We start from the raw sequence: 18,447 nt of genomic DNA, 5'->3' as shown, positions 1-18,447 counted from the left end.
ATTATATATATTTTTAGTAAATATTATAATAGCAACTTCCCATTTAATTTATATTCAAGATTTATATAAATAGATATTAATCATTATTGAATATATTCTAACAATAAATATGGCAGAATACACTGTCTATCATGTATAATATATGTTAATATTAAAATTAAAAATAATAATAAAAATCTGAACTTGATATGTTTCCTTATATGAAAAAATTTTATAAGATCAAATAAACAATGCATTAATAGTGAAATATGAAAATTAGAAATAATTCAAACAAAATTTTCAATAAAGTACTACAGAATTTTTGAGAAATATAATACGATGACGTTTCATATTTTTATGTTCCCTATCATATAATAAAAGTAAATAATAAATGAAACTTAAATTAACAATTAGAATTATAGGCTGTAATATTTTTATTTTTTTATTAACAACACAAAGAACACATATGTCTACTTTTTTCAATATTAATGGCAAATCTATTATCAATATCTATAATTAATTCCTTTTATAAAGACTAATATATAAATATAAAGAAAAAGAAAATTAATATATGTTTTTTATATTATTATGCATAATAAAAATAAATTAATTATTATGCATTTCAATAAATATTAAAATAAGTGATATCATAAATAATATTCAAACAAAATATATGGATACTCGTAAGATTTTTATGCATTGAAGATTTTATAAATAATTGGTATGTATAAAACAAGTTCTTAAAAATATCTAATTACCCGTAATTAAGTACGTTGCTTGAAAATGTAAACAATGTAATATATGAATAGTCTAATAAATAAAAATCCTTTGTTATATACTATTAGAAATATTAACAATAATAATAATAGAGAAAAATATGCTGCTGATATATTTCGTATTGTATAAATATTTGTTTATTTTGTGATGAATAAAAATATATCAAAAATTGTATACTGTCTTAGGAATATTATTCAGAATAAAATTATATTAAATTATCATTTAACTAAGCAACGGTACATAATAGTAAACATATTGTTATATTTGAAGAGTTTTGTACAATTTCCTTTTTAATCTATGGTTATACAATATTAATTTTGATGTTTATTTAAATTCTGTTGACAAAAATTAATAGAAATATTAAAATTATGAAGAAATTTTAGAATAGATAAACAAATCTAAATATAAATTAAATTAGAGATAGTCTAAATAACCTATTTAGGGAAATAAGAGGTGCTATAAGCAGAGCGAGGAGGACAGCTTTAGATATAGAGGTGTGCCAAGGATAGGCTCAATTTTATTCAGACGTATGGGAATAGTTTTTATTTTTTAAGCTTTTATAATAATAATAATTGAATTCATTTTTTATAAAGTAATAATTAAATTTAATTCATTAGATATATTTGTTATAATATCAATTTTACCTATAACTATGAATGAGATATATATATTAAATGACTTTTGCATAATGATATCACAATTCATGTTATTTTTAGTATACACCAATTGTTTAATTATTGTGGAAAAAGCTAAAAAAAATTAATTATAGTATTAATATAATGGATTCTTTTGAAAGTAGATACGATAATATTAAAAAGGCATGAAGTTATGTAAATCTCAGTAGAATATTAATAATAATATAATAATAGTAAATTAATTAATGTTGTTTTATAATATAATTACTTTGACTGACATTTTGTATGAAAATAAATAATTATACTTAAAATATAATCTGTATATATAAATATTGGTATTATAAGCATTACTGGAGTATTTATAATATAGAATGAATACATAAAAAAAAAATTTTAAATATTACAATATAATATGCAATAATTATAATACATGTATTAAATTAACAATATATGAAAATAAATCTACAGATATAATATAATATGAATACATATATGAAATAAAATGAACTCAGATTTAATATAAATATTGTGTTCATAATATACAATTTGTGAAATGTACTAACTTATTATTAGATATACTTAAAAAATATGGTGAATTATTACATTAAAAAAGTAAAAATAATAAACGCATAAGAATAGTGCAATATATAAAACAATATCTAGATGATAAAATAAATCTTATAAATAAATGTAAAAAAATATATTTTCGTTATTTTATTGTGAATAAATCCTAATATATGATTGTTCCCAAAATGTTAATGAATTAAAATACTTCTACTTTTACACATTATTATAAATATAGATAAATAATAATATTAAAAATAGGGTTTTTTGTTCATCTAATAACTAGCATAATTTTGAATATTATATAATTATTATTATAAATTCTAGCAATAAATGCATATTCATTAAGTTTAACCAAAAATAAATTTATCCGATTTTTGGTAGGATAATATAAATGACGTTAATAAATATGATATTTAAATGATATTATTATATTAATTAATAATATTATTGTTAGAGCACATATATATTTATATTATGTAATCATTATATTATTTAAATTTATTTTTTAACATCCTGGCACATATAATATTTTGTACACTCATTTATCTTATATATAAAGAAATAAGTTGTACAATTAAATAATCTATTTAATATGTGTTGTTATAAATATAGTGTGTATACTACTATTGGAACAGAATATATGTATGTATTAATATACGCTATTGTATATATTAGCTTTATACATAATAACTAGATATAGAATAAATAATTTCATTAAATTAATTGTAATGTAATAATAAAATATAAAGTAATAAAAAAAAAATTCTGTAAATATAATAATAATATATATATAGAAAAACGTTTTAGAAAAAATTTAAATAAATGCTTCACAATAATGTGCTATATTATTTTCAATTATTTTGCTAATATATCATGGAGATATATACTCTAATTAAAAAATAATATTTAATGATTATCAATAGTATAAATATATATGTATACAATTTAGATAATCAATAAAATTTTTTTACAATTTTAATATTTTACAATAAGTATTCCTATTTATTATTTTGGACTCCATTAAAATAGTGAGTATCTATTTTAATTTTTAAAAATTCTACATATTTATATGCACTAGATATATACTACTTTTTTTATATTTACACTCTGAGAATGTATAATTGTTTTGCAAAATATTAAGGTATTCATTTTATTGTTATCATGCTTTGTTTTTTCCTTTTCTTTTGTTTACATTATATTAATTGGAAAAAAATATAAAATGTTTATATAATACTTGCATTAGTTACACACATATGATTTCGTTAAAAGGAAACTATAACATTCATTATGCTTTCTATTTTATTTCGAAAAAACTATTATATTTTATATATATATATATATATTTGCTATCAGATAAATGATATTCGAATATTATAGTATAACTTTTCTCCAAGAGCTATTGTTTTGTTTTGTGAAAATTATTGTTTGTTTGAACGCTCAATGCTTGTATATCCTAGCTATTATTATAATGTACCGCAAGTTTATTAAATAAGGAAATGATATATATGTATTTAATTTATTCTATTTTTATATAGTAATGATGCTTATGCTTCAATTTGTATTAATAAATCAAAATTGATTTTTCATATATTATGTAATTTTACTAGGTATTCTAAATATTCCTTATTATATTATCATAATACATCATATAAATATAATTAAATTTATTTTTTACAGCATTTCAAATGTTATATTGTGCCTGTTAACGTAAAATATATTAGACATAGTAACTGAAATAACTCATTTTTTTAATTATAGCCAACTTAGCTATATGCTATTTTATACTTATCATGAAATGAATACATAAAGTCCAGATTATTATTCTTATTTTTATTCAACTTTCTTGTTAATTTCCATACACTTGGTTTTATAAATGAAAAATAAGAGGTATACTAAAAAAAAAATTATATAATATTTATATTTATTGTTCATTTATATGTATTTTTTTAAAATATTTTTAAGATAAATTATAAGACAAAATTAATTCATTGTATTTATTTTGTTATTAACCTTATACAAAATAAATATAATTATTAATATTGAAAAAGTTATAAAAATTATTCCAACACTTATTCCTGTGTGTGTATCACCTCCTGTCATCGTGTCCATTAAAGGTTGAAATTCTAATGCTTCTGTTTGCGCTATTACATTATTTATTACCTTATCTGACCCGTTCTTCATAAAAGTTTGATCATTTAAATTCTGGATTTTCATTCTTCTTGTTTTCATCCATGAATCAGTCAGGAGCTTTGCGGCATGTATTCTAGGAGATAACGTCCAAGAATTTATATAGCCTTGACATATTTCAATAATTTTTTCGAGTTCTGCCTTTAGTCGGCGTTTACTTTTACAATCGTAATTTTCTAAATGTTCAATTTCCCCTTTGAATAATCGCATTTTTCCTGTGTCGCTAACTTGGGGATTTTTAAAAAGATCAATGTAGTAATATATTTTAAACAAATAATTCAATAGTTCAGATGTATCTTGTTCAATATTTCCCGAATATTCCATACATATATTAGATATTTTTGTCTCGAATGTACTTCGTTTTTGTTCTATCATTTTCTTATAGCATTCATTAGGTTCATTACATTTTAATTCAAAATTAGGTATTAGTTCTTTTTCTAGTTTATAATAGAATAATTCACAACATGATTTTACATCAATATCATTACTTCTACGTTCTAAATGATTTAAATATAAGCCTAGAACACGACATAATTTCGAAAATTGAGTAGTATCACGACCATGAGATACTTGATTATAAAAATCACTACATAAAATTGTGAAATTATGAGCGTCACTTTCACGCCTAGTTGCTTCTTTATCCCATGTGAAATCCTTACTACATGTGGGAAATATTCCCTTAATATCGAACTAAAAATGTATGTCATAATATATGCAAAATTATAAAAATTTTAAGAAAAAATAACGGGAGATACTTTTAATTAAATAAGATAATTTTAAATTAAATTCACATATATTAATTTTAATAGACAATAATCATACTTCTTCATTCTCTGATTTAGTTTCCACCATTATATTATATATATACTGTACAATAAAAAAATAAGTTATATACTTTATATAATAATTTTTTTTGTGTAAAGGATATAATAATAAATATCATATTCATATTATATATAATAACGAATATTATGTTTCTTAATACTATATATTTTATAATAAATTTATACATTAATTAAATTATTAATTTTTTTAATACCGTGTTAGTATTATTCAATCTAGACAAAGCAATGTATTTTTAAAAAATAAACATAATATGAAAAATAAATTAATATAGTTAGATATATATAATAAAATCAAAATAAACACTATATTATTAATAACATTATGTATATAACACCACTTCTATAATATTCTCAATTCATTTAATAATTTAAATTTTATAAGTAATATCGTAAATATTTTTATTATTAATTATTTATTTTATGTCCTTAATTATAATGTATATATATGTACATTCATGTACCTAAAAAATACCTTACTTCAAATCATATGGTTACTAATTTATACTTCTGCATATATTTTATTTGCTTACGTTTTTTAAATATTTTCATTTTATCAATTATTATCTCGGTATTACGATTACTTTTTTATATTTTATAATGGGAATGCAAGGCTATAATATATCTTAATTTATATGCATCATATTTTTAACAAGATAAATGCAAATTGTAAATTGTTTATTATCATATAAAAATTAATATGAGTATATACTATATTTTAAATAAAACATTTTTATTTTATATATATATAATTACTTATAAATTTATTATTTATAGAATATATTATGTTATATTTATATTGATGAAATATTCAGAATATATACAAAAAATAATTTAAATGTATAATTACATGTTCTAAATTATATAGACATATTGTTTTATCTTTTTATTGAATTATTATTTTTTCAATTATGTAATGTAATACTTTAATAATATATTCATCTAATAATTACGAATCTTTGGTATATAGATTGACTATATATATTTATTCTCTTATATTATATATTCATTGTATAACTAATTTGTTACATTGTGTCATTAACTTATTAATTTTTATTTTTCTGCCTCTAAGTAAATTTAAATTATTCTTGATCGATAGGCCATGCATATTCATTTTATTGCGGAATAAAGGAATTCATTCTATTATTTTTGCTATGTATTAATAAAAAATTAATAAGAATTTTAATATTTTTATGCTATTTTCTAATTTAATTCACATTGTAATCATTTAAAAAACTTGCTTCATATTTTGTTTTAATTATTTATTAAAAAAAGCAAAAATACCTCATATAATTTGTGCTCCTAATAAATATTTCTCAAAATATGATGTAATAATTAAATGCCTGTGTATTTAATTCTTTGTGTTAATAATATTTATGAAATAATTATTTACACATTATAAATTTTTTAAAATGATATAAATAAATAGTATATTAAAAATGTAAATCCTATTTATAAAATTTTATAGAGCTTTTTATTATATATTTGAGTAATTTTAATATTTTACACTATTTTAAAATACACATCATTTGCAATTTATTGCATATGTTATATATTCTTAGTGCTTCATTTGCATATTATTAATTAAATATTGTTATAATCATAATAATAAGATATTAGTGAATTATTTCTTTCATATATCTCACATAATATGATCATAAATTTATTACAATAATGAGATAGGTGAATATTCAAAATTAATATATTTTTTTATAAAATAATTATATGTAGAAATGAATATATATATTATTAAATTATTTATCATAATTACATAAAAGTAATGTTTAAAATAATTCCATATAAATTTTATATTATCTCATTTCCAAAATGAGTGCATAATAATCTATATCACATGAGCGTAAAATAATAATATATAACCATATTAAGGTATGAAAAATGTAACATATATAAATGAATGTGATAAATAATTTTATATTACATACCGTATAATTTATATAAAAATATAATTCTTTATAACTTATAAATGTATTTATTTCTTTTATCATAAAATTATTGGTTCCATTATTCAACTTCTATCTAAAAGGTTCATCAAGGTGAATGCTCATTTATTTGTATATTTGACCTGTCCTTTTTTTGAAATGTTTATATATATTTAATTCTATAAACATTCTCTCATTTCGTTTTTATGACATTATTTATTTTTATTCAACGTGTAAAAAATTAAGTGGTATACCTAATCAGAAATATAAAATTTAGTATATTGTTTATATTAATCTATATTCTAATAAAGGTGGTATGAATATTGTAATATAAAGCACTAGTATGCTATAATTATAATTTTGTGATACTGAATACATATAAAATCATGAACACTACCATATATATTTAATGTAATTATGTTATGTGGATTATTATATTGAAAACTAAATATTTTCATGAATTCTTCATTTACGAATGTTTTATTTACAAAATATATATTTTGAGTCATAATATTTATATGCACTATCCTTTTAATATTTGTTAATGAATTTTCTTTTAATTAATCCTGAGGTGTATTTTGTTTTATTATATGTTTCAGGATTTTTGGTTATCTTCTTATAAATAAGCATTCTCGAATTTTAAGGAACATTTTATTTGTTCATGAAAATATTAACACTATTACGTGTTAAATGAAGTATACTTTTATTTTCTAATTAATCATTCATTTTATTCTATATGAAATATATATTCACATATAATTTATCAGTTTCATAATGATTTTTATTGTACATTACATTCATGTTCACAACTATGTAATTATTAGAAATAAAAATTTATTATTAATTATTAATAAATCTTCAACTTGTCAATTTCAAAAAGTTATATATAATAAAAAAAATTTTGTTACAATTCATGAATTTAACCATATTTTTAACGATGTATGCTATTTTTTTAATGATGCTTAATACAATATTACATACAAAATTAATTTTATTATCATAATGTGAATATGAGATAAAAGAATTATTTATATTATGAATATTTCTTCTATTAAATAGTACTTTATTTGATAAAACGCAAATAAATTAAGTACATCCCAGAAAATTAGTATCATAGATAGTGCAATGATCATGTAGATGTTCATTTTTCTCATAAATAATATCCAGAGATAATTACTTAGTTCATAGTAATACCTGATCTCCTACATAATATTTTATTTTCCCATAGAACTTTTTTTAATGAAATTAATGTTCTTCCCTGAATCTTATGAAATAAATTCTTAAAGACAATCTAAGAGAAATATATATTTTTTTCTTATTCCTTGTATTGAAACTATAATTGTCCAATGTATATATGGTATTGATATTAACTGATGTATACACTTGTATAGTTTTATATTCTGTATAATTACGACAATTAATAATCCTATATAAATAATTTATCCTTGTGATATTTTTCTTAGATATTATTATTAACATCAAACCTTAGGTGAAGAATTATTTGTGCATATGTACAAGGAGTATTTGTAAAAAATAGTTCCTCTGTATGATCCTGCACAAAGATTAAGTATGATATACTAAATTTTTTAATGATATATTAAACAATAATGATATACATATAAAGTTATATATATAATTAATTTAAAATTTAGTTAAACGATATATAAAAGTACATTTTATTAATAATAAACAGATAATAAATATACATATCCTCCTTACATTTTAATATAATTTACTAATTATAATGACATAAATAAAATTCTCTTAACATTTAAAAGAAATGATGTAATACGAAAAATATTTTTGTCTTTATTATCATATGTTCATTATTTTTTATTTAGATCATGGTCTCATAGGTCCTTATTGAAATAAGGTTATATTTTTTAATATTAAAATATAAAGCAGATATTGTTTGTTTAAAAAAATATTGTAATATTCAATTAAGTGTGTATTATTAAAATGTTAATTGAGCATACTTTTCTACATAATTGTCGTATTATATTAATGATTATTCCTAATTATATTATTAAAATTATGCACTTCTTGTTATTTCTCATGATATATGTATATTTCAAAATTATTTTTTAAAAGTTTTTTATATAAAATTTTATCTTCTATTATTTATATGTATCAATATATTACATATACAATCTACATAAATACATGCATTATTACAAAATATATTTTAAAATAATTGTTGTTTCTTAATATATATTTATTCAATATATTAAAAAAAATAACCTAATCTTTTGTAGGGACTTTGTTTTTGTATTTTTATTAGATCTATTACAGCTTGAATTTATTATATCAATCCAGTTATATCTTCAACGAAGTATTTTTTTTTTCTTAATTATTTTAAAAAATTATAAATACAATTAAGTTATATAGTGTTGTGTACAAAGAGAAATATAATATTAAGTCCACTAATGTATGTGGAATAATTATACAATACAAGCAATTCATTGAACTATTAAACAACACTTGATAATTTAATTAGAAAATTCCATTTATGTTGTACATATTAAATAAGGAAAATACTAGTAATAATATAATAACAGAAAATTGATGTGAAATTTAAAATAATATGTTTTGTCTATAGACGGAAGATAGCAGTTTATATTTATATTTTTATATCATATGTGATTCTAACATAATATAAAAATTTACTTTTTCAGAAGAATAATTTATATTTATTCCTTTGTGTACCCATTTATACAACCACTATACATATATCAAAACTAGTTTCATTTTAACATATCATATATTATTCAGTTTATTTAAAAACATTTATTTTAATACAATGTAAAATTATTAAATTTTTATATTTCTTAAAACTACATACTATCAAGCTATTGATAATATTTAAGGATTGCCTAATCTTCCAAATTGCAAAAATCCTTAATTCTTCCTTTTCAAAATATAAATATGTATTAACTACTCACTTGTAAAATTATCTCACAAATACAATTATGTAAATTCTTGAATTCAGTAACTACTAAAGGGTTGTTATTGTAAATGATTTTAAATCAGATAAAGCGTGTATATTATATTGAATATAAAAAATTGCTGCAACATATTATGCATTAATACCTATTGTAAACATTTTCTTTAATATCTCTATATACGTAGTACTCGAAACGTAATAACTGTTTATATTGGCATTATTATATACTTCTTTGATATTATTAGATTTAATTAAAACAAAATTTCTCAAACATAAGCTACATTTTATAATATTTAACAATAATATAGTCTCTATATAAGCTTTTATTTTGTATTATGTATAATTTTATAAATACAAACATTATAAGGTTACCGTTTTATTATACAGCAATTTCTTCCATTTCTTCATATATCTGTGTTACGAATTACAAGCTACAATATGATCTAAATCCATATGTTGAAAAAATAATTATAAAATAGTAAAACTACTTTGGAACACAATTAATTTATCAATATTTTTGACTCCTCATACACGTAATGTACATGAGTACATATATTGAAGTGAAATGCAAAAATGAACTAGTTATGTATTCATAATAAGCAAAGAAGGTATATAAGATATATCTAAAAGAAAAATAATTTTAATCAGAAACAATTCTGTACAATAAGAAATAGTTGAGGAAATAGAATATCAAAATAATAACAGTAGTTATAATTACTATATTCAAAGTGTATGCATACAATATTCATTATATACCTATTGTTGTTTCCACATTTTTATTGTTATAAGAAATGTTATTTGATTAATTATATAACATTTTATATGAATTATAATGTAACATATAATAATATAATATCATATTTATAATTGCAACCATAATTATATAATTTTTTGCTTTCCATAATATTTTATCACAGTTCATTGTTTCATATATAAAAAAAAAAAAGAAAAAGAAAAGACTCATTTTGTTCCATTTAAGGAACATCTTATCGAAGATTGAATAAATAATTTTTAAAAAATCATAAATTGTTTCTTAAAAAATAAAAAAATTATATTAGATTATTACCTCATATTTTATTAACCTCAACATTGAATACACAAAATTTTGATATAAATAATTGTCTTAATTATAATACTAGATAAAATGTCCTACATTGATTTACATAAATGAATATAAAAATAATGTAGGAATATAATAATTTATCTTATCTGAGATTATATAACACTTATACTTTAGTCAAAATAATCATAGTTTATATAATTATATTTTATAACACTTCAACCTAATCCTTTTTAATAATACCTATATTCTGTTAATACGACAATTTTATATATCATTTCTACAGAAAAAATTATATTTTTCGAGCTTATTATCATAATTGAGTTATTAAGAATAATATGTATTATATTCTATTTACTTATATTATATATCCATATTCTGTTAGAATTAAAACAAATAATTCTTCATTATATATGCAATTTATGCATAATAACAATAATGTTAGTTATTGAAGTAATTGAATATAAGATGTCTTATTTTTATTTATATTGATTAATTTGATAGTACTATTATCATTCATGATAAAGAAAAGCATACACTTCTCTTAATTAAGATGATGTAATAATAATCTTTTTATAAAATTTGTTTATAAAAAATTATATCTTTTTACGTCATTTACATTAAATCATAATTGACTTGTAACAAAAATTTCTTTTCTTATTTTATATTTTACATATAATGAAATTATTCGCTATAACAATTATTTCAAAAAATAATATCTATATTTTATTTATAATTATTTTTAATTGTAAGAATCTTTATATTGCATATATAGTGAATTTTATATATTAATGAACACATTTTATTGTGAATAAAACAAATTTTGTGATTATAACATTTATATAAAATTACATGTTGATTACCTATTTAATTTTTAAAATGGATTTAATATTACATATTTGATGTTATTTCCTACACTAAATATTATATATTTCATATTGAAAATGAAAATGAAAAAACACATATAATAAACAAATATACATATGAAGTTTATTCATGAATAAACAAAAAAAAAAAAAAAAAGTTAAATAAATTAAATATTGTATATTATTTATTTTATAAAAAGTTAATATTTTATTTTTCAAATAATATATATTACACAAAAAATTATTAGTTCATAAACATATGATACAGATAAACATATATATAGTGTTTTAAATTAAAATTTATATATTATATGTTATATAAAGCATTATTTTTTTTACATAATAACTAGTTCCTAATAAAAATAGCATAAATAAAAATATGACAAAATAATGTTTTCTTAAATATAATATAATAATAAAAATAATAACTTCATATATTTATATAAAAGATTTACAATTATTATATTATAATTTTAGTATGCATTTACAAAATTTTAATAAATAAAGTATAAAACTGTAGAAATAATAATTTTCCTACAAATTTTAAAAAATAGACCAAACTCTATATATTGTTCCTACCTTTATATATATATTATTAATTTTTCGAATATCTTATATTAATATTAACTCATATAGATTAGAAAATTATATATATATTGTGCTATCACTTGTATATTTGTCCCTTATCGCAACTTATATATTAATAATCTTCCATTTAATATATATAAATAATACTCTTATTGAGTATTGCTACAGGAAACCTTGTCAATTTATGCTAAATCTCAATTAAAAATACTGAATTATAATACTATCCTGTAAAGCCTGAAAAATAAGAATTAAAGCATAAAAAATTAAAATGCGTGTAAATAATAATACTATATATTTTATAAATATACATATTTTTTTACATTTTTAAATGAAAATATTATATATATATATAAGATAAATTAGGAGAACTCTTTCATAATATCAATATATAGCCTTCTTAAATATTTATAAAAGATAAATAATTCATTGTATATATTTTTTATATTTTTTATATTTATAACAATGATACATAATTAATTATTATAGATTAATGCTATTATATAACAGACGCACAAATATTGTTCGTATTATTTATATTTTTTACTTTCTGTACAATGTGTATTTAATAGTATCATTGTTTAACGCATAAAAATAATTAATATTAACATTGATTTCTAAGAATTGTGAAAGGATATCTGTTACAATATATAAAGCATAATCTGTAAATATAACATTTATTTGGAGGAATTTAGGATATAATTGCTTAAATTAAGAATGAAATATCATTTTTCTTTGTATTCATTAGCACGTGTTAAATGCAATGGGAAATACTATATCTGTGAACAGCATTGTATGTTTTTGCTTGTTACTATCACTATAATTAATGTCTTTTATATTTAAAACACTATCTTTTATATACATAAAATATATTATATATATACTCTAGAGCTAAAAAAAAAAAATTTGTATGCATGTTAAACTTTCCCATTAGTTACAATTTAGTGAAATATTTCCCCAATGTATAAATGATTTTGAAGCAGCTAAATTTGGTGATAAGTGAGATAAAGATATTCAATGCACACAACTGTACACAAAATTATGCGATGAAATATTAAAATCTGATTCTAAGTTTATTATATTTTATAAAAATCTTAGTCTCTATTTAGAATATGCAAAAAAACCAAAAACCTGAACTTATAGAAGAATCATGTCAATATTTCTGCTACAAGCAAAAATCTGAGAATATTATGAGTATATATACTTACCGCGATGAAAAAGAATGTTGAAACTTAATGAAATCTCAGGAAAATCATAATTATGTTTTTCACGTATGCAAAGAACTTGTTATAGGTATTAATGATAGCACATATAACATAATGAAAAAAATAAATTATCTATGTGATACGTACTCATGCTTATCATCGGATGGTGAATTTTATGACAGTGTTTCTGAATGCTATAAATATTATAGGGAAATTCTTTCAATGAGACAAAGTGTTAATAACAAAAGTTTTAATGTTGTTCTTGAAAATTATAAAAGTAAGTATAACAAAAATATACACGAATGAATTTGATGTACTGATGTTTCAAAAATCCTATATTCCTCTTATGGAATATATACATACAAGTTTTTTTTAGCCTCCTTTGTTGTAGTGATATCTATATCAGTAATTATATTTATTATATATAATATTAATAATAAATTAGTTTTATGGAACATATATCATATTATAATATATAATATACACTAATGGGTTATTTAAATATCAAATAAATAAACCATTTGTAGAAATATATATTTACTTATTTATTTTCAGTATACTCATTATTCATCATATCTAAAGAATACATTAGAAAACTAAAGAGAATATGAACCAAAAAAAATGAAGTAAAAAAATTAAGTAATATCTTTGGAGTAGAACACAAAAATATAACTGATAAATATCATCAAATATTATATAATATTGTATAATAATAATATTTTAATTACTTTTAATGAATACAGTTTATATTTTTTTAAATTTTCGTATAAAATTTTGATGTGTCCCTAATTATGTAGGTATAATAAGTTATGCTAAAACTAATAAAACAAAATAATAAATTGATTTCTATAATTGGTGTAATCAAAATCAAAAATTAAAAAAATAATAATATCAAATTTACAAATAAATTTCCTGAATTATAGACATCAAAATCATGATTTTATAATATAAGCAAACCATGAATGTTATTAAATAATATAAATATCATCTGGCGCATGCAGTCAAAGTGCACTAATGTTTTTTATAAAAAATTATACGTAAAAAGTTATAAATCCTTGTTATAACTAGTTGAAATAAAATATTATATTTAATAAAGTATTATTAAGCGTAATATAATAATAAATGGAATATTAGGAATTCATACATAAAATAATAATTATAAATTCAATTTATGAAATATTAAAAACATATGATATTATAATAACATAAAATTTATTGAACACAATATATTTTTATTTTAAAGGTAATAAATATAGAAAAGACCTATATATTTATTATTATAGAACTCAGGAAGTCATATTTCCATGTTAAATTAATTATTTATGAAATTCGTGCATAAAACATATTATTGGCATGAAAAAAAAGGAATATTGTTCAAATTCATCACAAAATGAATATATATTATATATAAGCAATTATTTCAGTAACATCATATAATCATGTAGCAAAAGAAAGAAAAATTGTAAAACAATTGTTTATTTATAATGTATCTTCATTATTATTTTTAAATATATTTTTTAAAATTAATGTATTTATATTAAGTAAATATATTTCTTGCATTTATAGAAGTATAACAAATTCAAAAGAATATTTCTATTGATATATATAATAATTTTTTCCTTTTCTTTTAATTGCTTTTAATTTATATGTATTTTATACATATATAACATATAGAAGATCCAAAGCACATAATTATAAACAATAATATCATACATCAAAACTTACATGAATATAGTTAATGTGATAATTTTTCAAATAAAATTATAATAAATAGAAAAAGTGATAATATACAAAAAAAAAGAATTTTAAATTATTAATTAATTATTATATACATACATGTACATGTCATTTTTGGAGATTTATACAGTGATTGTTTATATTAAAACTTAAGATTTTGTTCAAATGTGTTATTTAAGATCCTTAGAATTTCATTTTAATATATATGAGAAGAAATATAATTAATATGAATATAATTTTTAAATGCAATCATAATTTTCTTGTACTAATTTCCAATATATTCACAGTTCTATTATATGAAAAAAATAATCTGTTTTTCCTCAAAAAAAATATACTTATATATAATTACTATTTTTACAAATTCCAGCTCATATATACTAATTTTATCGCGTAACATGTTTTGTTTTCAAGAAATTTTTTTTTTTTTTAATATACATAAACTTTACATACATGCCTATTTTTCACATGTGGTAATATAAAACTTAATTATAAATTTACCGGTTTCATTCCATTATGATATTTATTATATTGTGAATATTAATTTTTTTCCTTTCGTTTTTTGTTAATGTATGCTTATATATAAGTATATTTAAATCGAAATATCCTTTTTTTTTATAATGAGATTAATATATTATGTTACAGAAAAATTTGATAATAAGAACCCTTTTTAAAATATTATTATACGGAATTAATTTGTTATAGTATTTTTATTATTGAAATAAATATTATTAGAATAATTTTTTAAAATATTCTCTTGGTCCTCATAATTTTTCTCATCACAATTAAAATTATTCGTACACTCAAAATGTTAATTCTTCATTTATTATCATAATAAACAAGGATATCTATAATTACTTAAATATGCATTATTCTATTCGTACTCTCTATGTATATTTGATCAATTTTTACTTATTAATGTGTATATTGTGGGAAATGTATTTAAATAAATAATAATGATTTTAAAGCATATATAATGTATAAGAGAATATATGAGAAATCCATATAATAATATGTTTCTAGTAACATGCTTTCATAAAATTTGTGTATAAATTTTATAATGTTAAGAAAAATGATTATAAATTTTTATAATATATGCATATATAAAAATGATCTATGAACTGTATAATGTTGCTTATATGTTTCAAAAATTGTGGGTATATGTCAAGATAAAAATATATATACCTATTATAATTAAATGAATATACTTTTAAATTTAGAGCTTCAGCATGATGAATTAATTTAGCTAAACACAATATAATTTTAATAAGGTATCTAAAAAAAACATAAATGTTATAAGAATAATGCCAGAATCTCAAAAATATTTTATAATTTTAATGGACCCTACATACATTATTTTGTAATTAGAAGAAATACGAATATTTCATAATTCAATTTATTACTTGAAATGATTAAGTTAGCAGACGACTATATAAGACAATACTGTATGAGTATTAATATAAATTTACAAAAACACTGACCTTTTTACTGTTTTATTAATTATATTTATTTTTATTTTAATGAATATTAAAAAATGAAAACAATAAATGTAATGAAATTATATTTAGAGTAAAAATAAATTTATTTTTATACTACTTCTCTGTATATATAAATTTCCAAAAAAAAAATATAATATTTTTATGATGCAATGTAAAATAATAGTTCATCATGCTAGTTCTATATTTTCTCCATAATATTTACCTATGTATTTTAAATTATATTTTATTTTAAACTCATAAATGCTAATATAAATTCCTGTATTCTCAAATATATAATTGTTGTATCGTATGAATAATTGCATATAGCACACATGATTGTATATTAAATAAGGTGACACAAAAAAGTTCTTTATATTAATAGTACAATTATTATATGAAAATTCAGTATTAATTTTATGTGATGATTTTCTTTATTTACTACGTCACATGATTATTATAAATTCTATTAAAAAATGAGAGAAAATAATTTAGTACTCATTTATATATGTATATATTTATAATATATTTGTCATAATAAGTCAGGATTGACAAAAGTCATAAGTTTATTTTACAACGTATAATTTTTATCAATTCATACATCACATGTTATAATAAATTAAAATTTTTATTGTCTAGTAAAGTGTAATTAAAGCATTCAAAGTAGAAAAAATATGTTATTACTATATATTAGATATAAATAGTCCATTTTTCTTTCTTTTTTAACTTATATATAAGAGATATAACATTCTTTATAAATACAAAATACATTTATATCAAAATTTAAAATATATAAATATTGTAAAATACAATGTATTTATAAACCTGAAAATTATATGAATTCATATAAATATATAATTACTGAAACTTATTTTTCTATCATATATATAAATTATTTATTTATATATTTTTTTATATAATTTTCATTTAAATCATTTCTTATATATAAAGTGCTTTTTTCATATGAATTTGATATTTGTGATGTTAAAAAAGTATAACCCTTGTCTTAATGTTGCTGTATATGTATTTTTTTTTTATTAATGTTTAGCATATTCATATATTTTATATTCATCTAAATTATTTTCTAGATTATATATGAATTTTATGATCATAAATATTTTAATAGTTGTCATTATTCATTTGTACACATGAAATATGTTATGCAAAATAAATAAAATATATATACATATACTAAACACATTATTAAAAAAAAATATAACTATATACAATTTTAAAATTGATAAGTTTAAATTATTCTATCAAGATTTAGTGTTTATATTAACATAAAAAGATCCAATGTTATATTGCTATTAGCAAAATATAAATTATTAGAATGTTACAATAAATATTATAAAAAAGAGTTACTTTCTTTCACTTAAATAGAATATATTAAATATTAATTATTATAACACAAAAATAATAGAAAATTAATGAAATCTAAATAATTAGAACAATTATTAAATTAAAAAATTATACCATGTCAACGATTCAATAAAAAAATTGTAAAACAAATAATATATTAACAAAAGAATAAGTAGAACATAAATAATTTTTTTTTACTTTACGTTCTCCTTCATCTATTTTAGATGAATAAAAAATAAAAATCAAGCATATAAATGTATTGCGGTTGCTACTAGATATACTATCATAT

The 18,447-nt window shown here is 18.4% G+C and overlaps 1 protein-coding gene across 1 annotated transcript; it reads right to left on the bottom strand.

Annotated features, from left to right (window-relative positions):
• Window positions 1-3,721: 3,721 nt before the first annotated feature.
• PGO_001455 (variable surface protein) lies at window positions 3,722-4,975 on the bottom strand (the record flags this gene model as incomplete). Its single annotated transcript, XM_028690953.1, has 3 exons — window positions 3,722-3,850; window positions 3,969-4,835; window positions 4,937-4,975. The coding sequence occupies 3 exons, from the start codon at window positions 4,973-4,975 to the stop codon at window positions 3,722-3,724; spliced, it is 1,035 nt and encodes a 344-aa protein (XP_028546754.1).
• Between the last annotated feature and the right edge of the window lie 13,472 nt (window positions 4,976-18,447).

The sequence above is a fragment of the Plasmodium gonderi genome (genome assembly GCF_002157705.1).
Source record: "Plasmodium gonderi DNA, contig: Pgo-contig_149, whole genome shotgun sequence".
Lineage (NCBI taxonomy): Eukaryota > Apicomplexa > Aconoidasida > Haemosporida > Plasmodiidae > Plasmodium > Plasmodium gonderi.
This window is presented reverse-complemented; position numbering and strand designations above follow the sequence as displayed.